The sequence below is a fragment of the Coloeus monedula genome, assembly GCF_965178545.1.
Source record: "Coloeus monedula genome assembly, chromosome: Z".
NCBI classification, from domain to species: domain Eukaryota; kingdom Metazoa; phylum Chordata; class Aves; order Passeriformes; family Corvidae; genus Coloeus; species Coloeus monedula.
This window is the reverse complement of record NC_138822.1, coordinates 20,325,584-20,350,843: the sequence shown is the minus strand read 5'-3', so window position 1 is coordinate 20,350,843 and position 25,260 is coordinate 20,325,584. Positions and strand designations below refer to the sequence as shown.

The 25,260-nt window shown below is 38.4% G+C and overlaps 1 protein-coding gene across 1 annotated transcript in view; it reads right to left on the bottom strand.

Moving 5' to 3' along the window:
• PCSK5 (proprotein convertase subtilisin/kexin type 5) overlaps nucleotides 1-25,260 on the bottom strand; it is a gene marked incomplete at both ends in the record, with an annotated part of 173,808 nt that overhangs the window by 67,099 nt on the left and 81,449 nt on the right. Inside the window, 2 exons of the mRNA XM_082302244.1 lie at nucleotides 10,258-10,430; nucleotides 16,325-16,413. Of these exons, the coding sequence (XP_082158370.1) occupies nucleotides 10,258-10,430; nucleotides 16,325-16,413 (262 nt within the window). The remainder of the gene's footprint in view (nucleotides 1-10,257; nucleotides 10,431-16,324; nucleotides 16,414-25,260) is intronic.

Genomic DNA, 25,260 nt, shown 5'->3' with positions numbered 1-25,260 from the left:
CTGCCCTGTACACAGCAATGCCAAGCTGTTCACTGTCAGCATTTTGCTTTTGACCAGTAGCAGCTCCTAGCTCCTGCTGAATTTCTACCAGTCCATTTAACCTCTAATCTGGGAATGAAAAACAGTCTCAACATCCTTAAGGCACAACATCCTCAAAACTCTTTTGTAGACTGCACAGCACTGAACTTGAAAGCAGGCATTCTCCAAAAACAGATAATGGTAAGCTGAGAGTCCAAGTCAACTATTCTGAAGTGCTACCAGAAGACAGCCAAACAGATTTTTTTTTTAAACAATCTTCTTAGGTATCAAAAGCAAAAATTCATGAATAAAAGGAGAAAATTCTCAAGCCAACAATTCTGTTGAGGTATCCATGCTCTCAGAAAAATTCATGTTTGTACATCAATTTATTAAAAATGCACACCTATGGTATCGCTAAGGAAATAAGTAATGAGCCAAACAGATGTGCATAAATGATGCATGGTTGAGGGAATGGACAAAAATGGTCACCTGTGTTTTTATATTAGCAGTTATATTTTTACTCTTAAGAAAACTAGGAAGTAAAGAAAATATTTCCTGTTGCTGGAACACAACAACATGTATACACACATAATATATATACAACGCAAAAATATATCACTACTTAAAAAAAGCAGTGATTACCGCATATTGTTGGAAAGGGAAGTGGTTGCTATGAAAGGCTACTGGCTCCTTCTGAAATAGATCCCTAATTAAGAAAATGAAAGACAAAATAATTAACCATTACTTGAAAAAAGGAAAAAAATGTATTTTGTTATCTCTTAGAGTATGATACCTTTGAAATATTGAAGTGATAAAGCATTCTAACGTGTGTATAAAAAACCACCATATTGAATCACCACAAGCACCCATGTATAAGCACACTAATTATCGGGGTATATCAGTGGAACAATTCAGTGTGTAGGCTTCATATGGTGTATTTTTGCTTTACTCTTCACACGAAGAACGGTTTAAACAGTTCTAAGACATTCCCCACAGAGTGCCAAAAGTGCAACCAAAAGAACTGTTGGCTGAAACCTGAAATATGAACATGTGCAAAACTGGAAGGAATTTCTCATTTACCTAAACAAAACAGCCCGCTCAAAGACTGCATGAATCACAGTTCTGGTTCAGGCTCTCTCTCTATAGTATCATAACTATTGCTACCAGGATAAAACAAGTTATGTATTGCAAACACAACGTGATAACACAAGAGCTTGCTTCGCCAAAATTTCTGTTGTACAGAGTCTCTAGTTAATCAGAGCTGAAATTGTCCCTGCATGCAAAGCCAAAATAAACAGGCAGTGCACAGGAAAGCTATCAGTGTGAGAACTCGATATGGGATCAATGTTACACACAAACACCCATTACATGGGATGGGTTCAGGCAGTTCTCATTGCCTTTATACTACTATCTGATTAATCACTCTAGAAAGGAGCCCAGGGCCACTAGATCCACACAGCTGTTGTTTCACTACTTACATCAGACTCTTCCTTGTGGAAAACTTCAGGTTTAGAGATGTCTGTTGAACCTTGGGGTTTAACCAAAATAACCTTTTATTTTCTGCAAATTTAGCACTTTTCTGTAGATAATCAGGAAAATATGGCTGCTTCACAGCTACTTTTGCAGGCTGAGGACTGAAGTAATAGCTTTGTGCAGTTTGTCTCCCATAGCATTCATTTAAGACACAACATACAGGCTGTGTGAAAAGTCATTGCCCTCACAGTTTTGTGCCTTAAACTGTTAATTCTCTGCACAGAAAACTTTTGACACCAAACTTCCTGTGATTTCCATTCTAGAAATCTAATTTTTCCTACATGACACATAGAAATACATAGATACTACTGTTGTTCAAATATATGAGCGAAGTGGATGTGGTGTGCTCAAACAAAGAAACCAGATTCATGTTTCAAAAAGGCAGGCCCGGAAATCTATATACTTCAGCGTATGGAAATAGATTAATTTGCCAAAGCTGCTTTTCAGTATTGTTTTTTCAAATTAAGATTACTCCACAAAAAGAATGGTGTGGGGGTTTTTTTTTATGTTCAATATATCACCTGTTTTAGGCTGGGCATCCAAAACCAGAGGCATTTTGGTAAGTCTAAAACCAGCAATGCTATTCTGGCTTGTTTCAACAGTTTCCATGCATGTGTGAGATGGGATAAGGTAACCAAACAGTTTTGGTTTCCAGTACACTTTGTGACATTGTAAGGAAAATGGACATTTTGGGTATATTTTCCTGTAACTCTAATTACAAATTTTCCCATCTTTCAGGATTTTTGTATTTCATTGAATGCAGTGTAAGAATATGTCTGTTATATTATTTCTTTTTCTACATTTTTTTGGTACTACATGCTGACTATCCATGAAAAAGCTCATTTTTCACAGAAAGCAAAGGAGAGCAATTTGAAGGTTAGCTTTGTGTGAGGAGGAAATGGTTGGAAACCAGGAGATTGGTGAGGAGAGAGAAAAGTAAGTTGGTTTTAGAATTGTTTTTGCTCAGAGACCAACCCTGCACCTGGGAGATGTTAGAATATACTCAGTGTGAGAGAATTCACGTATTTCTGTTTGCTTTGGGTTGTTTTCTGTCTGCCGAAGAAGAAATGAAATTTTCTCAGAGTAGATAACAGGATGTTGTTAAAGACTTAAAAGCATTCTTCCCATAGGCTGGGGGCCTCTTTGTAAGGGGGGGAAGGAAGATAAGAAGTTCTGAGATTGTAAAACACAGCCCAGTGAGATTCATGCATGCTCCAGGCTCTTTGATATGTAACGAAGGGCTCATGCCCTGATAAAATGAGGCTAGCAATGTAAATATACAACTTTGTTTCTTTGTATTCCTCCAGGCAGTGACATGATGGAATAAATCTATTCTTTGTACTTCAGATGTGGGTCGTGGTTGTCTTGGTGCTAGCTGCATATATTTGGTTCACACACTTTGTTCATATATTTCCCAAACAAAATAAAGTGCATAGCATCAAAGTTCATCCAGGTATCACTGAGCCTAAATATTATTTCATTCACTGGAAGGCAATATCCCAAATTCTACTTTGTTAGAATGTGAAAAGTTGCTAACTATGTGCAAACAGTAGAGCAAAGGATTACTATTATTAGCTTAATGACGTGTTAAGGTTATCACCTAAACTCATTTTTTCTGGAAAATCCCTGTTTGAAGAAAAGGACATCGTATCAAGTGTAAAGCACATCTGCAAAGTCATTAAGGCATCTGAGATACATGTATCAACCAAATGCAAGGTAGTAAGACCTAGAAATTAAGCCTATTGGTAAGAAATACAGGTAGCTGGACAAACTTTTTGCAAAGCGGTGGCTTAGGAAGTCTAGGGCTATGGAAGATAATCAGCTGGGAATGAGCTGCCCTAAAATAGTCTGCTCACTGGATTGGTAAGTAAGGTCTGTATGAACATGTCCAGGGAATACGGAAGCAGTATTGTGCATGTGTAGAGAATGCTAAAACTTGCATGCCCCATTCTGGTATCCACACTTGAAATAATAATGCCAGAAAACAGAACGTGTTTCAGAAAGAACCAGAAGAATGAAATTTGGAAATTCTGAAAGAAGGAAACTGGATATACAAAACATCACTGTTAAGATTGTAGAACAGATTCTAAAGGACAGTAAGGTGCACTTGCATTATTGGACAAAAGCTTAAAATGCAACACACACTCTAGAATTTCAGATAAACCTGTTAAGTTTTTGCCTGGTAACTTATTTTATGTAGAGAAATGCATTAGAACCAGTCTGTCTGGCTTCTGCAAAGATGTGATGAGCCCTACAAGAAACCAGTACTGAAACAAAAGAAAATGAACATTTTTATAACAGCAAGGTGGGAGTGGAAATGATTGTACTGGAAATAATATAGGCTCTGCTGGATAAACATAGGGGTCAAGGAAGTTATGAGTAGACTATTTTAAGGATGAGCTGGGGAAACAAAGTAATTAGGTGATTTTGACCTAAAAGAGAAAGAGCATTTTAGTGAATCTAGTAATCACGATCACCTGCACCCAAGAAAATAATTCTGGCTGAAGATGTGGAGAAGCACTACTCTAACGAGCAAGGAGATGGACAGACCAGTCTTTAAGTGATCAGTGAGTGTGGCATATCTATCACATCTAAATGAAGTTTGAAAGGAGACCCTGCTCTAAAAATATATCAGAAACAAAAATGGAGGGAGGAAAGGTATTTAAGATGAGGCACAATTTATGCCCAGGAACAAAGAGGCAGAAAACTGCACATGAGAAAACCCTGTTGTAACTTAGAAGAAAACCTCTAACCAATAGAATAATGTTGGCCATGAAACGTTTTCCCAACAGAATATGAGGGGGAAAAAAATCTGATTTGTTCTAGAATACAAAATGATCAATGTATTTAAAGGGCACAGTGCCTGTGGTGGTAGAGAGCTGTACTGGATGACCTACGCTGTCATTTCCTGTCTTACGTCCTATGTTCCAATTCAATTTATCCAAGAGATCACTTGGTCAAAATTTGTAATGACTTACATGTGGAGTTTTCTAACATCATAAGATGCACCACAAATACAGCAAAAGAGGCATTTTACAGCAGACAGGAAAGTAAGAAACTTAGATGGGTAAGCTATAAGCTTACAATAAGCTTATTATTTGTAATATTATTATATAACAACAAGCTATATTATTTTCAATAGTGAAGATTGCTACTGCCTTGCAAAGACATGGACATAAGATTTCAGTTAAGACTGGCTCTTCCCAAAAGATGTAGAGAAACCAGAAAATAATAAACGGATCAGCAAAACAGGGATATTGATGAAGCAATTACCAGATGAAGTTCTGCTGATTGGGCTTATGACAAAAGACAGGTGTAGATGATAGATGTTAGAACTACAAGTATCAAGCCAATGGTGCTATGTCTTGTGACATCAGCAGGAAGAAATACAACGATAAAATACTGATGGACTTTTTCAAGCTCTGTTATGTAATCAGCATCCACCTCTAGTACAGAGCCAATCAAAGTTTAACTCAGTTTGTTGAAGCATATATATATATATATATATATATATAAAATCACATGTTCAGACTTTATATCACAGATGCAACTAGGATACACAGTATATATGCAAATCATACAATAGATAAATGCCAGGACTTAACACTAGATTAAATCAGCATACTGGAAGTCATGTCTTCTGAGACCATTCCCAAGCCCAGCACTAATTCCTCTGATTGATCTTCAACAAGTAATTTTTTGCCAACTAACTGGAAACATGCAGGAAGTCTCATGCATGTAAAAGATGTCCATATATGATCACAGACATGCATAAACACAGGTGTGTGTTATTTAGACTCAAAAAACAGCTGTACAAGGTGAAAAAGCACAATATACAGTTCTAAAAACCATTAAAAAACCCCTTTGTGTATCACTTTAAATGTACTAAAAACCAGCCATTTTGACACATTTGACTAGAAGTCTTCCTGCTGTAGCTTCTGATTTCTGTAATGCAATTCTCCGGCAAAGTAAAAGAGAACAACTTCTCTTTCTGTAGACAACACATCCTACTCAGAATGATGCAGACACATGATGACAGGACAAGAAAATTTAATAGAAACATCTTTGGTAGAACACAGGGAGCAAACCTTTGCCTAAACACTTGCAAATGATGAGCAATCTCTTCCACTTTCAGAGTGGAAACATACAGTAATGACGATGATGATAATAATAAATGTGAAATCATTCTTCTTGATTTCTCCTTTTCTTCCCTTTTCTCCCTCAGTCTTGCATGTGGGTAGGAGGCTTGTTTAGTGATTGTAAGAGAGCCTTTCTGCTCCCAGCAAGCACTTTGAACATATACTCTGCAGCCAAAGTTGTTGAAGCGAGAGAGATGAGAAGGGGCAGTGATGATGGGAGGGAAGGCACCAAGCTGAGCTTGCACAAGAGGTTCAGCCACACAGCATCTGGTCATTAATGTCCATCAAATATTTTGGCTTGAGTCCAGCTTGCTAAACAGAGTGGTGTCATGGAAATAAGATGAAGGTCCCTGTGCCAAAAGTTTCCATGCAGTTTTCCCTTCCTCTCCACCCTCTCTAGGTTATACTAAGGAAGACCCGACCAGTTGCTGATTTATATGTACTTCCTTACGTGTACTACAGAAACATAAAGCATGTGGTTGGTGAGACATTTGGAGAGTGAGATAACCAGCTCTTTGAAACCCTTCAACATAAAACATCCACAGTGGTCACATATCCAGAACTTGACTATCAGGTCTTTGCCAAGCAGCAGTGAGAGAACAAGCCTGAATATCTGAAATGCTTTCCTCTCCAAATGATATTGACACTGATCCTAGAATAACAGGCTTATTTGTATGAATACAAATGAATTACCCTGATGCTGCATGGCACAGCCATGAATCAGCAAGCTCAACTCCACCAAGTGCTTATAGTATTCTGCTTATTGACTGAGACACAGACAGGCATCTTAAAAACATTTTTAGATTTTATATTTATGAATCAAGGAAGGCTTTTGTGTTCTCCATTTTGTTCCAGACTCAGCACAGTCTTACTACATGATTTGGCCACAATCAAGTTATGCAATGTTAAGTCTGTTCTTGAGCGCAGGGTGAAATGTGACATTACACACCTAATCTTTCCTTGAATATGTTACTTTTGGATATACCACCATCTGTTTGATTTTTTTTTCAGGCAAATTCTGCATGATTACAATCGATTTTTCCTTGATATTATTAGGTCTACAAGTTCTAATACATTAGTACTTAAAACACAAGCGTCTAGAGTTTTCCCCACTTACAGCTATTTTCAAGAAAAGGACCTTCTCTACTGAAAGCATGATATGAAGGGAATTCTATATTTCCACAGAAATTGCTTGATAGTAAAGTATCCAAGGCTTCTCTTTGAACTCAAGTATGTAAATTTAATAAAATTAAACCAAATGCCCTTAAAGATGATATAAAATCATAGACAGGTTTAAAAAATGGTTTCTTCTTCCTTTACCTTGATCCTGGGCAGAATTTTTAAAGCATATTTAACTTATGGGTTCATTTCATGAACTTATTTATTCCTCAGTAGCCTTTCTTTAAATAGATTTGTCTATTTCAATTCAAGGCATGTCTTGTCACTGTGTAATTCTACAGAAAAATTGTGCAATCATCTTTGTTATTTCCTGCAGGATTTGAAAGGTGTAATCATATTAGCTCGGCAGATGTAAAATAATAATAGTTGTGAAACACACAGCATAAGCTGTTAATTGGAATAATACATGCTTAAGATAAATCAGGTGCTTTTTCATGGAACCCAGTCTCTCAAGAAACTCAACAATGGATGGCAATTGGATCCATTTTGTTTTTTCCATCATGACTATAATAAATTTAAAGTAATAATTGAGTTTGGTTATGCTCTAATCAAAGTTATTATTCAGCACTACCTTCAATTTTCTTAATTAAATCAGCCGGACAAAATTTCTTTTTCAGATGTTTTTAAAAATTCTTGGCATTTTCCTTTGCTGTTCCATTTTAAAATTCTAATAGACAATTGTGTGTGTACATGCACAAAAAATTAAGAACATCAATCTTCAAACTTTGTGTTGATCTGAAAGGAGGTTTTGGCAAATCTTCCTGTACAGATGTGTCCAGTGTAACCCAAAATATTGTTGGATTCCATATCTATCTGTGCCCAAAGTTTTTACTGTCTCTTTGAGATCTGGTGGCCAGAAAAGGAACAGTGAGGTCAGGGTGTATGCTAGTCCTTTCTTAAGGCATTCTGGGGGCATTCTGGCAAAAGTGCTTTTTCTCTTTCTCTTTTGTTCCTGCTGGGTGAGCTGAGGTAGTGCAAGGTAGACAGCAGCTGCACCACCATGCCAAGGAAAACAGAACAAGCCTCTCTCCATACAGTCACCCCAGCCTGCCAGCAATGCCCAGTCAAAGCAGGAGGGCTTTGGAGTCCGAGTTGTCCATGCCTGCTGACTGCCATTTTTGCTGAGGAGAAGGTGAAGTCCCTCCATGAGTTCCAGCTGTTGACCCAGTTCCAGCCTCCAGGGATTCTAGGTTTTCTTTCTGTTTTGCCCTTGTTCCATGTTGGTTGTTATATATGGGGGCAGGAGGGTGATTTTTAATTGTGGAGGTTCGGTTGCTGTGCTGTTTTTTTCTCTTTGTGCTCTCTCTCCACCCCAGGTTGTCTGCAGAGGGTGCCATCTTGGGGGCAAGAGTTGTCTGCCATTTTCCCTTTGTCTCTCCACACAGAGTCATCTATGGAGGGTGCCATCTTGAGGGAGGGTTTCTCTGCTGTTTCGTTTTTCTTTGTTTCTGGGGAGTCCATGAGGAATCCAAGAAATTCAGCAACATTATAACTACTGATTATCACTGGTTTTTTTTCCCTGTTCCTGTTTCATGTTTTAGGAAACTGTTATTTTTTCACTTATATCTTCTTGCATTCATCCCTCCTTATTGGTGATTAGGGAGTGGATAAAATGAAAAGGGGAGGCAACTAATTTTGGAGCATTCACCTCCTTAAATTGTCTTAAACCATGATACAATGTTACTTTAATTTGAACCACAGATGCTATCCTAGATGTTACACGGTTGTTGTTTGGTTCACTATTTCTGAAAAAGAAGAGTAAGGATCTGTACACAACATAATAAGCATTTTTGTCTGCCTATTATTACTGCACAATTATTGTGACTCCTTGGGGAAATCTATGTTTGGCTGAGTATGTAATCACAACCTTGAACAATGAGCCCATTTTTGGGATATTTTGTCAATAAATATCCCAAAGAAAACTCGTATTTTCTTCTTCAATTTGCTTCATCCTTTAAAATGACACAGCTTATGACAGTTAAGGAAATACAGAAAAAGTACCTTTATCTGAATACAGAAAGACATGGTTTATTAAAAAGAAAGAGAACAGGTTCACCTTGAAGTAATTCTTGGTCTAGAAACAGCCCAACAGGGAAGGTCATAGTTCCGATGTGCATTTACAATCTTTCAGTTTATATTATATTTTAAAGAATGAAAATTAGAGGTTAACATTAAATGTTTTGTATTTCTTATCAGTGTACTTTTATGTAAGTTTTTAAAAGAACTTCTACTTCCTGAGTAGAAATGAAGAAGCTTTTGTAGTCAGAGACAGATAAAACATCCAAATATACAGAAATATTTAGATCTATTCAACTTTTCATGGGCAACTTCAGGCAGAACAAAGTTTGATGAAAAGACATAAAAATTAAATGATAAAGATAATAATTTGACTTGCACCAAATATGACTTCTATTATTTCTCAAAAAAATATACAAAATATTTTCTGCATTGCTATCAGAAAAAGCCTACCTCAGAAAATTAAATGCTATGTTTTCACTATAGACTGGTGCTTATTTCAAATACAGAGCAATGTGCTGGTGAAATGAAATTCATCTGGGTTCTGTAGGGCATCTTCTCAAATTACTGCTATAAATGCCATAATAATAACAACAGTGGAACAATAATGTTTGTAGGCAAGATCTATGCTCTTGGCAAATTATTTCATATATTTATCCCCAGTTTGAGAACTTGAGATTTCAATGAGGAAATGGCTGAGTCCCTCTGGTACAGAAATTCAGGTTGAACTTTTCACAGTTGTCTTCCCTACATGAAATATGGCATTTAAACAAACACGTATATATGTTTAAACATAAAACTTTTTTGAGCAAGATCCCCTGCATCCTTGCAGTTCCATTAGTGTCCCCTTCATCACAGTATTGTAGATTCTCTGAGATCAGACATAAATGGTAAAAGAACCATGGGTGTAGACTTTTTTTGCCCCCAACTCCCTATTAAAATCATCAAGCTTACATTAAGAAATCAAGAGAAACGAAGAATGACAGAAGTGAAGACAGAAGGAAAGACAATCAAAGGTTTTGCTTTAAAATGTCTTTGCAACTCAGATTTGATGATTTGGCACTGCTGTGCAAAGTAGCATTTCTCAGTCAATTTATTTCTAATTACGTCACTACCTCAGGGCAGTTTTAAATGACACTGAGGATGATGTATTCCAGTTGAAAATGAACATCCCTGATACTTCAGGAAAGACTGACCATGAGGTCACTACAAAAGAAAAGTAGGTTTTTAGTTTTATGCAAAGTAAGTTTTTTTCTTTCCTTCAAAGTCCTTTGCCTTTCCTCATTCTGAGCACTTGCATGCACTGGGCACAAGTACCCTTACAGTTCCACATGAAAGCAGATGCAGGTGATGCACTTTGATGCCAACCTACCATTCTGATGCCGTTCTCAAAGGCCTGACGTGCTAGAGAAGCAGGTCCATCCACAGTCTTACCATCGTCATCAGGCCCCCAGCTGGCACTGTAGATGTGGATGTGCTGGGGATTAAGGCTTAGAGACTTTGCTTCTACCATATCTGTCACATCTCCATCCAGCATCCGTACACCTTCAGAGTGAAAAATACAATTAACAGTACAGACAAACTCAAAATTTTTCTTTTTTTTCTCCTCAGAGAAAATTGTTGTGCATGACATTGAATTGAATGATTACAAGAATTTTTACTGTTGTTAAAGGAAAAAAAAAAAAAAAACAACAAAAAGATCTGTTTGGGTATCTGTTTTCCCAATGTAAAGAAGTCTTTAGAGTCTCTAAAGACTGGAAAGAAGTCTCTCTTCTTTCCCAATGGAAAAAAGTTTCTCTTTGGAAAAAATCAAAAAGATAGGAATATTTTCATCCTTCTTCAGGTTTTAAAAATTATATAAAAGTCATTTATCCACTATACAGCCTTCAAACTTCTACAACAAAGTTTTAAACTAAAGAGAATTTTAAAAAATACTTGAACCCTGAAATGTTTTTGTGTCACTTAAAGATAACAATTGATTTTCTTTCTCCTTTTATACTGCAGTGAAACTGCAGCACCTTCCTTGAGTAAATCACAGTTTTAATCATGCTAACAGATGTAATAAAAGGATCCCTACTGACAAATAACCTTGGTATTATTACTTCATTGTATGAGGCTGCAAGGAAGAAACTGGGGAGAACTCTCTTGTGTTAGTTGGGAACAATTACCACACACTAGCAAGGGAATTACAAGAGGTTATGAACAAATACATAACATTTTTCAACCTGAAATTACAATATGGTGAACATCCTTCTCTTGCAGAAGAAGCTTTCATGAGGTATGATCTGAAATTCTTATGTTCAAAGAATCCATTCATGTGGGCTTGGACAAGTCAATGTGCCAGCATTTCTAAAGTGAAAAGCCTCATGATGTTTTATGATTACTAGACTGAATATAGTAGGCGGAAATCTGAAAACTGAGAAAATCTGGAATTTGTTTTTTTAACTGTAAGACTTTGTGGTTAAATCTGACTGAGTAAACCACCAATGCCAGTTTTAACCTAAACAAGAAAAAACACCTACATACAGCTAGTGTGACATGATCAAAGGGAGGCTAAATATTAAATAAAAATGTAATAAAACTGTATGATAGAGGAATGATCACTTCCACAACTTACAAGTTAGATGCTCTTTCCCCTTTAAAAGGCCACTCCTACTTATAAGACAAATTTACATATTTTTAATTACACACACATTTCATTTTGCTTGTGAGCTCAGATTAAAGAAACTTGTGTGTTTACCAAGACTTTAACTTCCAATTAACAAGCAGCATAGGGAATGCTTTGTTGAAAGAGGACTTTTTTCCTTACTGTATCTGACTCAAAAATGAAAAGTGATTGTATTTCTCAGTTCACACAAACATTGCTTATGTTTTCTGAGATAATAAACTTCTACAAACTGTGATCTCACTATGAACTTTACTTTTCATAAAAGAGTCATTAAACCAACTCTGAGATTCTAGGATTTCATTTTCTTTTGCATAACCACAGAAAATTAATGACGGGTGAAAGCTGTGTGCTCAGTTCCTTTAAAGCATATTAAAGTATCTCTCTAGTTCTAAATAAAGATGATAAAGGTACTCTGGTTTTGAAAGAAGGAAAATATAGCTTTCCTTTATGACTTTTTTAGCAAGTCTAAATACTGTATTCAACCAGTGAACAATAACTCCAAATACTGCCATTGGCACCTCCAGTAATTCACACCATTTTTTTTGATAACGGTGAAGTGGTCTACTCTAGAACACCACAGACAAGGTTGTGACTTAGGTGTTGTTTTCTCTCGGCAACAATGGACAGACGTGCTTCAAAGTTGTTGGCTAAGGCCAGCTGTTTGAGGTTCAACCAGGCCAAGTGCCAGGTTCTACACTTTGGTTGAAACAACCCCATGCAGTGCTACAGACTGGGGACAGAGTGACTGGAAAGTGGCCCAGGGAAAAGGATCTGGGGGTGCTGGTTGACAGCCAGCTAAACGTGAGCCATCAGTGTGGCCAGGTGGCCAAGAAGGCCAATGGCATCCTGGCTTGTGTCAAGAACAGTGGCCAGCAAGACCAGGGAAGTGATTGTCCCCCTGTACTTGGGCCTGGTGAGGCTGCACCTGGAGTTCTATTTCCAGTTCTGGGCCCCTCACTTCAAGAAAGACATTGAGGTGCCAGAGCAAGTCCAGAAAAGGGCAGTGGAGCTGATAAAGGATCTAGAGAGTAAGTCCTATGAGGAGCTGATGAGGGTGGGGGTATTTAGCCTGGAGAAAAGGAGGCTCCGGGGAGACCTTATTGCTCTCTACTATTATCTGAAAGGAGGTCGTAGTAAGGTGGGGGTTGGCTTCTTCTCCGAGGCAACTGGCGACAGGATGAGAAGACGTAGACTCAAACTGCACCAGGGGAGGTTCAGATTGGACATCAGAAAGAATTTCTACTTGGAAAGGGTTGTTTAAGCAGTGGAGCAGATTGCCCAGGGAGGTGGTGGAGTCACTTCCCCAGAGGTGTTCAAGAAATGACAGGACATGGCACTTAATGCTGTAGTCTAGCTTGCCAGGTGGTGGTAATTAGTGAAAGGTTGGATTTGATGACTTGGTCTTATCCAACCTAAATGACTCCCTGATTCTGTGCAACATGACTTTGAACAACAGACATCTCACTAGATATTTGCAACGAAAATAATGCTCCTCCTCCCTTCCCTTCCCTTCCCTTCCCTTCCCTTCCCTTCCCTTCCCTTCCCTTCCCTTCCCTTCCCTTCCCTTCCCTTCCCTTCCCTTCCCTTCCCTTCCCTTCCCTTCCCTTCCCTTCCCTTCCCTTCCCTTCCCTTCCCTTCCCTTCCCTTCCCTTCCCTTCCCTTCCCTTCCCTTCCCTTCCCTTCCCTTCCCTTCCCTTCCCTTCCCTTCCCTTCCCCCCACCAAATGTCTGCAATGGTTAAGTTTGCTGATCACACATCCTCCAAACTGCATTTGGCATGTGGTGATAGGACAACAAAAGCTGTCCAAAAGGCAATTATCAGACTGTGTTTGCAGACTGTTCCTTCTAAGACTTTAGAGCCCTATAAACTTTTCCTAACATTTCCAGTAATTGCAAAATGTAAGTAGCTTTTTACTCAGAACAAATTTTCAATGAAACGCAGGAAACATGCAAAACTGAGCTGAAAGGATGTTTTCTTTTAAAATGCTTGTTTTTAATCAACATCTGACTTAACCTTAAAGAAACAGCTAAACTAATCCTCATCAGCTGAAGACAATATACATCTGTTGTGCCATAATTCAGTGTAACTGTTTTCCCATCAGGACTTGAGCCCAGCCAAGTAACTAAGCACCCAAATCCCCACAGCTGTTTTACAACTTCCACAATCAGTTTGCAACAATAACAGCAAGCTAACCAACTCTTCCTATAAAAAATCTCTCAAACTCTGTACATGGGAATTTGTTTTGTGTGATTATTGCAAAGTGTAAATCTAAAAAAAAAAGAATCTATCCCTTTGGTGCACTGGTTTGCCTTTTAGTGAAAGGGACTGTAGCTTAGCTAAGCAGAACCTTGCATAATTTTTTATAAGAAACTTGTCACAACCTGTAAAAAACTGAAGGGATTGCAATTTTACTAAAATTTTCTTTTCTACAGATTACATCTCCACTTACACCATTTTAAGAGAAGGCTCAGACTTTCTAAGAAACTTGATCACCAGAGGTTCTTAAATGTTTGGAAATGAGACAAGGAGCACAAACATATTTAGAAGAAAATCAGCATTATTAATGGGTATCTTGTTAACAACTTCCCATCAGAAAGATCATTAAGTGGATTTGTTCAGCTGTCAGGATTTGATGGTATATTGATGGGACGGATTTTTTTCCCTTTTGCTTTATATCCTTAGTATCCCTTATGCATCCAGAAATGCTTTTTGGTTTGATACTTAAGACACTTATCTTGGTGGAGCGAATTCAACATCACTGTCAGCAGGTGCTGCCCTACATAAGGAGAACGTAATTGCTTTACCTCAACTCCAGTTTCTTCTCCAAGAATACCCCAGGAGGGCCTTTAAATCCCTGGGAAACAAGTGAGCTGAATACTAATTCAGCATGATTTGATTCAAAATTTTTACACTCTATCTGGCCTGTAGAGAGGGAACACAACCACTGTATATTCACATGTGTAGCTTATGGCTGTTCTGAGGGAAAGGACCAAGGCATGCCAAGTAGAGGTCAGCAGCAGCAAAGCTCTTAAACATATTCACCCAGTGGAAGAGGATGCTTAATCTACCTTCCCTGGAACTTCCTCTTGGCTGATTTTCTGCAGATTATTTGTTGAGCTTCCTGAAGTCTTATTTTCAAATGCTGATTCTTTTAAAAAGTGGCACCTCAAATAAGGTTTACACACTGTTACTGATTTCTTTCTTTTAAGAATAAATAATAAAAAGGCACACATATCTAGTCTTTACTGTTTCTATTACCTGCATACTGTGTCCATCTGAATCAGTTTTTACACTCTGTTTAGAAAAGGTGGTGAGTCAGCTAATATGCCTGGAAGGTATTTACTATTATTACACATTCCTAATGCTTAATAATTAATAAGCTATTAAAAAGCCACTGTTAATTCTGGAGAACTTTTCAAAGCCATGTCAAAGCTGTTGCAGCCTGTGTCACTATTCCACTCAAACATGAAACTTCTCCAAAAGCCATCTCTTATTTCCATCAGTGCAGTAACTCTCTTCTGACTCTGGTTTGACAACTCAACAGATCTGCTATCATAGCTGCTGGTACACAGTTAAATGCCATATTCACATGAGACAACTTGTTCATCTGTCACAAATTCCCTCACTTGACCAGTTCTGATTTTCTAAACCACTCTGACAGGGTAGCTTGGTGCAGGAAGGCTCTTCACCTGAGGGGAAATTTTTTTTCTGCATCACTGTAACCTTAGCCTGGATCTGGTATTGTCTACCCTAATTTTGTTTACCCAGAAGGAAAACAGAAAGTTGACATGAAGATGATGTTGTGTGCTTTGGCTAATTTGAAATTCATCTGTGCTCACATTTGATTTGGATCAAACTTTTACTGACCCATCAGAGAACAGATGTGGTATTTTTAATACTGGAAACATGGTCCCTACTCTGCTCATAGTTTTGAACTGTCCTCTGGTGTAGGAATAGGTAAACATGTTTGTGTTTTCACAGATGGGCTCCATTTTAGGGTCTATTTCGAAAGGCAACAATTAATGCGTTTGAGCTACAAGTCTGTCAATGGAAAGCCAATATACCAATCCCATGACTTCATCAAAAGCTCAGAATAAAACTTCACTAGAAGTATTACAGTCTGTCACAGGCAGGCTACGACCCAGGAGACATGCAGTGGACATCTTGATAATCATTGTCACAAACTAAGCTCAAGACATTAATTGAACAGCCAATGACTAAGAATTCACAGAAACCACTTGAAACCTCTTGGCTGAATGAACATAAATATGTGATCAAATATTTATTTTCAGGCAAAAATCTCATCACCCATAGGGATCAAAAGAAGATTCTCACCAACCACAGACATACAACAAAAAAATGCATTATGTTTTCAGAGTGTTTTGTTTGGGATCGATATGCACAGCAATATTACTGATGTGTACTTTCACTTACGGTTTGTCAAAGCTCATCACTTAAGAGCTCTGAATCTGTGAGAAAACCCCAGTGCCCTAATCCTGGGGTCATGTTTTCATCAAAAGTTTCACTTTCTATTTTTTGATGTGTACTGAGAGGCAGTGTTTCAGAGTGTTTCACTGCAGAAGGGCCACCACAAACTCCTTCAGCATTGATATTGAACGACCACTCTGAAACTGAGCTTTACTAGCTAACACAGTGAGGCTTGTTCATACAAATTCTCCTTCTCTTGTTGAGAAAGGTCTGAATGCACCATTTAGCACAAATGGCTCTTTGGTTACATTTTTTTTTTTCTGTGGGAGATTGTTTCACATACCTCCAATCTTGGCATTAAAGGCGATTCCTACTGTGCAGTGTGAGTTGTTTGCCGTGGCTGCCACTTCTCCAGCACAACGGGTTCCATGCCTGCAGTCAGACAAACATTTTTCCAAGTAAGCACAAACCATTGGGATTAAAGGCTTCGACTTTGCTTATCCTCAGGTGCTAAATGAACAACTATCCACAATGTCTTGCACTACTTAACCCCTCTCAGTAATTTATACCCACGTTACAACATTCCTCTGAACATGTTTTAACATTATCACAATCACTTTAAACTCTTCATGTCTGTTGGAAACACTCACAGTTCGTAATAAAGACATACAGCAATGACACGTAATTCACAGCAACAGAAAGGAGTCTTAGATATCGGTTCTCAATTTTGAACAAAATCCTATATTTAAACAAAATGGTTGTCCAGAATTCTCTCACAACTGCTCCTATTGCTAGTATGTGTATCTCCATCCAACCTCCAGCACACACAATACGCCATGAGGAAGATGAGATTACACCAATGCCCACACTGCTGTTTAGAGGTGAGGCTAAGGCTAGCTATATGCCAGGTATGCTCAAAGCTAAGGCACATCTTGGTCCTGCCTTGGGCCAACCCTGCAAACCTGCTGCCTTTCTGGGAGGAGTAAAAATGTCAGAAGCATCCTTCACATCAGAGATATACTCTGTGCCTGGAAGCAGAGCTGAGCGGGAAGTGTTAAGTTTCAAGAAGTTGCTGAAGGAAAACACAAAATGTCCAGTGGTTGCTCACCCTCTTCCCCACTGTGCAAAGCCACTGTGGGATGCTTTGCCTAGCCCTGGTCCGTGCTCTCTACAAGGTGATGGTGGCCATCCATATTGTCCCCATGGTAGGGAAGCTGCCTCTATGTTTTGTGATTTTTGCCTTTAACATGGGTTTCACAGGGTGTTTTCTGCTAGTAAGTCATGCCCTCACCCATGTGCAGTTAAGCAGCTTCATTGCAGAAATGTGACACAAGCAAGATGGAGCAGCAGGGAACTTTACAAAGGTGTTACAAAGAGGAGATACAGAGTTTCAGACCAGACAGCAAAAGAGATGGGGAGGTGATGAGACAAAGATAGAAAGATAATATAAGGCTTGGGTAGCCACAAAGAAAGAAGTTTAAGATAAGGCTTGGGTAGCCACAAAGAAAGAAGTTTAAGTAGTCAAAGCAAGAAATAGAAAACTACATAGCAAGCAGTTCAGAGAAGGCTAGCTGAGATCAGCTGTGTACACAGGCACTCTTCTCCTGGTGGTGGCTGACAGACTTGCTTACACACACATCTGGGGAACACAGGTGCTTTTTAATTAAAGTTGAGGCTCACACTACAGAAAAGAATCACCATTGCTTTCACTTGGTACAGCTTGTTTTGGGTAGAGTAATCCCTTATTTCATTATTATTAGTATAACTTTTCCCTCTTAGCCTTTTAAGACACTTAGACGGGAGACACTAAGGTGACTTGTTTGGAATGGATTAATGTAAAACAAGACCAACAACTAGGACTAGGCAAAAAAAGAAGGAACAAAAAAATAAGCACTACAAGTGATCAATGCTAAACTGCTAAAATGTCAGAGAATATAATTCAGTTTATTTGACAAATAAGATAAATATAATCTATAAGAAAAGTGTAATCTTTATTCATAAAATCAAAGTGACAAGTTGGAAGCTTGGAATCCAGATTAAGATTTCACAATTATATTATCTTAACTAATTTCCTATTGATCTGTCACAATTCATTATTTGGTTGCCAAACTTGACCAGAGAATTTTTCAAGACTAAATTTGAAGTTTATTTTTCATATGAAGACTAATTTTAAAGCTAAATTCTTCATTTGAAAAAAGCCTGTTTGACTTTAATTGGTAAATGAATGTCTTATCCATTTACAGAATTATTTTGAAAAGCCTGAAGTAAATAATTCAGAAATCACAGACGAAAACAAGTTTTGAAAAGATCCTTCTAATTTTCAAGTATTTTTAAGTAGTCTCTAGCTCTGTGTTCCAAGTAATGTCTTTTAAGAATGTCCTAATGTTTAAATGAAAAGACCTGTCTTAAAAATTATTTACAATACATGATATCCAAACATCCCTTCTTTTCATTATGATTTTGTTAGGTGTCATATGCAAGTTTTGAAGTGTTATCATGCAAACATCAAAGCACATATGACTGTCTCTAGAAATGTAGAAATACCTGCACACATCAGCTTAGTGCATGTAATTCATTAAATCACTGCCTGCCTGGTGAAAGGCATGTGGCCAAGCTGTAGCTTCCAAGACGGAGACTGCATTGCCAAGAAATCCCTCATGGTTACCAAGTTTGGGAAGAAATGATGGGAGGAAGGTCTTTCAGCAGAGAAAGTGAACAGACAGAAGCCACACCCGGAAGAGGGAGGCTGAAGAAGAATGGAACAAACAGCTCAAATTTTTCCTTGGCTCCAAATGGAGTATATGGATACCTGCTACTTTGGTAGCTACATCCAACAGGGCTTGTCAAAAAGATTAGATTTCCACTGTATCATCAAACATGTTGGTTACCCCAGGGCCAAGAAATGTGTGCAACATCAGGTCTGCTCATACCACTTTTTCTCAGAGGGGGAAACTTCCTATGCATAAAGACAATGCATTAGTACTAAGAAATAAAAATCCAACTTAGTCACTGTTATAAATTAGGGCAGAATCCCAGGGATGGAACCTGTAACATGAACTAAGCTATGTGGTTGGCAGAGATTGAAAATTATAGGAATAAAGGAACTTTAGATGTTATAACAATTTTCAATCCTATGGGGAGAGAAATAATGGAAATTTGGGTAGGTATTGCTACCTGTAGGAAAGCAATTGAGTTGGCATTTATTTTTTGCAAAACTCTTCTTTAGTTAAACTTTCAAACGTTTCCAAAGTCGTCTCTTAAACTGGAACGTAATCCTCAACAGGAAATGTGGTATCTAAAGGGCTACAATGCAATAACAGCTGGAGAAAAAACATATTTTAACAGCAGTCATCAGAAATGCACTTTATTGCATCCCAGAGTAATGTCTGAATATAGTGCTGAAGAAATATTATTTTAGAGCTGCTCATATATGAATGTTCTCTAATAATCTGGAGGGTGGAAAGCACTTTCCAAATTGACACTAGGTTGGGATGCTGTTCTAGGAACATCTGAATACAGACATTAAAAGGAAGTGTCAGAAGTTAAAAGCATAGACAAGCAAAATATCAATCTCTTGCCTTTAACACATAATCTGTTACAGCTGAAAAATAGAATTAATAAATCTACTTCCCAAAGGAGAGATATTTGGATATTAACAGTGGAGAAAGATGACAGAGTAAATATGAAAAACAAGTTACACAAATCTTCAGTGTGAGATATCAAGAAAAATGCCAAAGACCTGAGTGTCATCACAGGCAGGATAACTGTTTCTCAGCATCACAGTGTTGTAATGTGGTTACAGAGCAGGACTAGAAGGTCTTCACTCAATGTCCCCAAGGCTAATGACTTTTTCCATCATTATGGGCAGCTGCTTTTAGAATAACTTGCAATATCTCATCTATTTCTCACAAAATCAAAGATGACAGCATTAAAACAAACACATGGAACACTTCACACGTCAGACACGCAAATTTTAAACATAACAGCATGTGTAACAGCAATGCTGCCTTGCCACTCTCTTAGCATTTGTTAGCTATTAGCAGTTAATTTGTCACAAGTGTGAAGTTCTGATATACGGCTATGAAAGGAATATGCCTCTACAATATAATTAGCATTTTACAGTTTTGTTTTTGTGAGTGGGCAAATTAACTGAACATAAAAAACAAATATGCCTTCTTTCTTTATTTTCAAAACAAACATTGAATAGATGGTCTGATGGAGCCAATAAAATATGACATAGAATAAAAAATACCAAACAAAGACAGCAAATAATGTATTTAGCCAAGTATATAGTTTTATGTATTAAAAATAAAAAGAACTCTTTACTGATGTCTTAATATGCTTTAATTAAAGGGAAAGATTTTATTCAGCCTCTTTTCTGGAGGTGAGAAGAAATAAAACAGTTCAATCACCAGGAAACAGCAAAACTCTCAGCTGAGCTTTTTTTCTCATACTGCCTTTCCTACAGTAACCTTTTTAAGGTGGACAATCCAATTCTTGCTCTTAGTCATTTAAAGCAAATTGCAAGTAAAACCTGTACAGATTAGTTCCTGTTCTCTAGAATTAAACCTGTTCAACAGCAGCATCAAGGCTAGTATTACCTGGGAAGAGTATATGACTACCTAGACATACCTAATGAAAAGGACTATTTTCTCTACTTTCGAAACTGAAGCATGAGGCTGCTTAGACTTCAAGACTCCCCTGCCAGGTAAGCAAAAAGTTCTTTTTATAAACAAATGGAGGTTGCTTGAGAGGTTGTAGAAAGGATGGAAAGTCCTAGAACAAGGAGGTTACACGCAATTCTGGCAGTCTCTTTTTGTACAGCCTAAAAGAACAGAGGAGAAAAGGAGGCTCAGGGGAGACCTCATCACTCTCCACAACTGCCTAAAAGAAGGGTGTAGCCAGGTGAGGGTTGGTCTCTTCTCCCAGGCAACAGTGACAGGACAAGAGGACACAGCCTTAAACTGCACCCAGGGCAGGTTTAGGCTGGACATTAGGAAGAATTTCGTCACAGAAAGAGTGATGGGGCATTGGAATGGTCTGGCTAGGGAGGTGGTGGAGTTGCCATCCCCAGAGGTGTTTTTAAGAAAAGACTGGATGTGGCACTCAGTGCCATGGTCTAATTGATAACGTGATGATGGATCATAGGTTGGACTTGATAATCTCAACGGTCTTTTCCAACCTAGCTAATTCTGAGATTCTGTAGCACAAACACTTGGGAAGAACCAAATACCTGTCTACACTTTTCTCATTCCTAATCTCTGAGATTAGATAGCTTTATCACTTTGCTCATGACATACAGAAAAAAGGACAAACAAAAGCCCAAGTTCAAACCTTAGCTAGCAAAAAGGTAACGGAAACAACTACATTATGCAGCTTAATGAGGGAAAAAGGACAAAATCAGGAATGTGTTTTTATACAAGAAAAAAAAGAAATTACTTTTTAAAAATAGTTAATTTAGCTAATTCTTTACACTTCGGATTACTGGTTCAATACAAAAATTAAATTCTCTGTTCCAATCTGCAACAGGCTCAGTGACTAGAACACAATCCTAGAACTTAAGATTTTGCAGTATCCTAATAACCTTACTAGTTTAACTTTGAATAACAGCAGAGTAACACTACTCTTGCCCAATAAAGGTATCCTTGAAACTTCCCAAGGCACCTGCTAAAAATAACAAACAGAATAAAGCGCTTTCCCGATACGTTTTCGTCTCGTCTGGGACACTGTCCCTCTCTCACATATTGATACTGCCGGAAAATGACAGCAATAAAGTAACCTACATTGGGTCATTCAGGATTTCAGATATCTCTGAAATCCACAGTATTTCCACAAAATAGAAATACCTAGTTTCTCTGGAGAGAAGAAAGAATAAAGGTGGGTATATGGCTGCCCCTTTATGGTTTTCTTGTAAGGCTGGACAAAAACTCTCATTTAAATGAAAAGATATAAAACTAAGTGTATTTAAATGAACAAAAATCTTTGCAGACAGTTTTTTATACTAGTCTAACAATATTTTACTTCACTTTAGTTTACCCTTGTTCATCTCAAAAATAAAATATTTCTACCTGATATAAGTATACTCAGGATGAGATTTGGAAAATGATTCCTTACATTAATTCTTCACATTAAAAATATGGGTAATGAGTGTAGTTTAAGGTTTTGTTAATGTTCTTTGAGTCTAAAATTAATCCTAATTTGGGAACAAGGCCTCAGATTGCAAACCAAGTTAGTGTCACTCCCAATCTTTCTTTATACAGACCAGAAACTCTCAGTATGCTTTATGAATCGTTAGTATCACTTTAATCTTCTGGTTTATTTATTGTTTCCCTAATGAACTGTTATCAGTGTCTCTGAATATATGGTTATCCAAAGTCGACGATCTATTACAATTTTCAATATTCTTTGGAAACTTTAGAGTAAGAACTGGAATATGACATAATTATTATTTTGGCTATGCCATGTATTTACTATTTCCAGGAAAGTCCATCCATATTTACCCAAGACACTACTATCCTTGGAAAACACAGGCTTGGACACAATGAATAAAGATTGTTAGAAGGTTGGTGCTGAAAATTCCAAACGTACCACCTACAGTGAACACTCTTGTACTTGAGAACGGTTACTGCCTACTGGCTGCACTACGTTATCTACACAGTAAGAAGAGCTTTGGTTGAGAGGGATACAGATGAAGCAGTTTGTCATCTCTCTTTTGAAAAAAGTGGTTAACTAAACTGGGCAAATTTGCCTTCGCACCTGCATGCATTTCATCACCTTCTACTATAACATCTACAGTCTTTAAAAAGTAATACTTTTTGTATGTAAGAAGTCACTTCTATTCTCATTCTACTGAAGAGATACCAAGAACTTGAACTGCAAATCTGAGACTAAGAAACACCTCTACTAGAATAGTCACAGCTTAATAATAACTTTCAGAACAAATATTTAAGTTCTACACACTCTTCTTTGTTCTGTAAGCAAATCATCATATGACATCTGTGAACAAAGCCAGGAGTAAAACTTCAGACTGCAGTTTCTCAGCAACCCTGCACAAGCTAGCTAACTACATTTAAGCCAGTGAGAGGCAGAAACATTTTGATGAAAAGCAAGAATGTTTTGTTCCACATTACTGCTTGCCCTCGGTAGAGGTCTGCCTTGTGAATTCAACGACTTGACACCGCAACATAACTGAGCATAAAGAAACCAACTGATGTAATTTATTTGGTTTAACATTTTCATCTATTTCTTCTTGTAGCTGGCAAGTTGATTACTAAGGTTTTCAGGGGTTCTTGACCTGGAGATCATGTATTTGATGTGTCCTATGTATCTGACATCAGTAGATACAACAAATTCCTCTGACAAATGTATCTGCAGTTGTTACATGTAATACCTGAAATGATATGTGTTAAAGGATCTGAAGGAGTGAAGTTGGTTTTCTACTTTTCGTCACTTTTTTTTCCCTACCTCCATTGCCCTGTCAGTTATGTGATGCTTTTCAAAGACAAATGGACCAGCACAGCAACCGTGGGACCAGCAGCTCTGCAACAGCTCCATGTTTGGGTACTTCCTTTATACCAGAATGTGTGTACTACATATGCAAAAGCAGCTTATACCACCAGAGATCCTGTGGTCAACTTCACAGTGAAACTGAGTCTGGAGGAATCATGCTTCAGACATCTGTTGCCAGAAAGAAGCCTTCCAAAGCTATTAGTTACTAAACTCCTGAGAATTAGTATATTTTTAAAAAGCTGAGATAGTGACTCTGGCAGGAAGCTAACTCCCACCCAGTCACTTGCTCCCTCCTTCCCATTGCAATTGGTGGGAGAATTGAAAGAGCAAATGTCAGCAAAACTTGTCATTTGACATAAAACCAGTTCAATAAATATAGGGGGAAAAAAAGAAATAAAACACAATCAAGTGAACCATAGGCAATTACTCAATATGTCCTACATGGAGACCTAATGCCCAGCCACTCTCCAATCAACAATTACTTCAACAAAAACCCCCCAGTTCTAGTTAGGAGCACACTGTTACATGTCATGGGTTATCCCTGATCAGTTGGAATCTGTTGTTCCAGCTGTGTCACTTTCGAGCCTCTTGTCCCCCACCAGCCTCCTTGAATGAGGGGGCAATGTGAGAAACTAAGAAGACTTTGGTGCTGGGCAAGCACAGTTCAGCAGTAGCTAAAACATGCATCATCAACCCTGTTTTGGTCACAAATATAAAACACAGAACCATGACTAAAACTAATGTCTATGCTCTTTCACAGAACCATTTAAACTGGAATAGACTTTCAAGACCAGTGAGTTCAACCTTTGACTGATCACCACCGTGCCAACTAGATCATGGCATTAAGTGCCATGTCAAGTTGTTTCTTGAACACCTCTGGGGAAGTGACTCCACCACCTCCCTGGGCAGTACGTTCCAACATTTAACAACCACTTCTGTTAAGAAATTCTTTCTGATGTCCAATCTGAACCTCCCCTGGTGCAGTTTGAGTCTACGTCTTCTCATCCTGTCGCCAGTTGCCTCGGAGAAGAAGCCAACCCCCACCTTACTACGACCTCCTTTCAGATAATAGTAGAGAGCAATAAGGTCTCCCCGGAGCCTCCTTTTCTCCAGGCTAAATACCCCCACCCTCATCAGCTCCTCATAGGACTTACTCTCTAGATCCTTTATCAGCTCCACTGCCCTTTTCTGGACTTGCTCTGGCACCTCAATGTCTTTCTTGAAGTGAGGGGCCCAGAACTGGAAATAGAACTCCAGGTGCAGCCTCACCAGGCCCAAGTACAGGGGGACAATCACTTCCCTGGTCTTGCTGGCCACTGTTCTTGACACAAGCCAGGATGCCATTGGCCTTCTTGGCCACCTGGCCACACTGATGGCTCACGTTTAGCTGGCTGTCAACCAGCACCCCCAGATCCTTTTCCCTGGGCCACTTTCCAGTCACTCTGTCCCCAGTCTGTAGCACTGCATGGGGTTGTTTCAACCAAAGTGTAGAACCTGGCACTTGGCCTGGTTGAACCTCAAACAGCTGGCCTCAACCCATCAATCCATCTCGTCCAGATGCCTGCCTGCCTGCCCCTCAGCTGATCCACATGCACCCAACTTGGCATCGTCCACAAATTTACCCACTGAACACTCAATTACCTCACCCAGGTCATCAATAAAGATATTACACAGGGCTGGGCCTAACACTGAGCCTTGGGAACACCACTAGTGACTGGACGTGAACTGGACACAACATCATTCACTACCACTTTCTGAGTATGGACATCC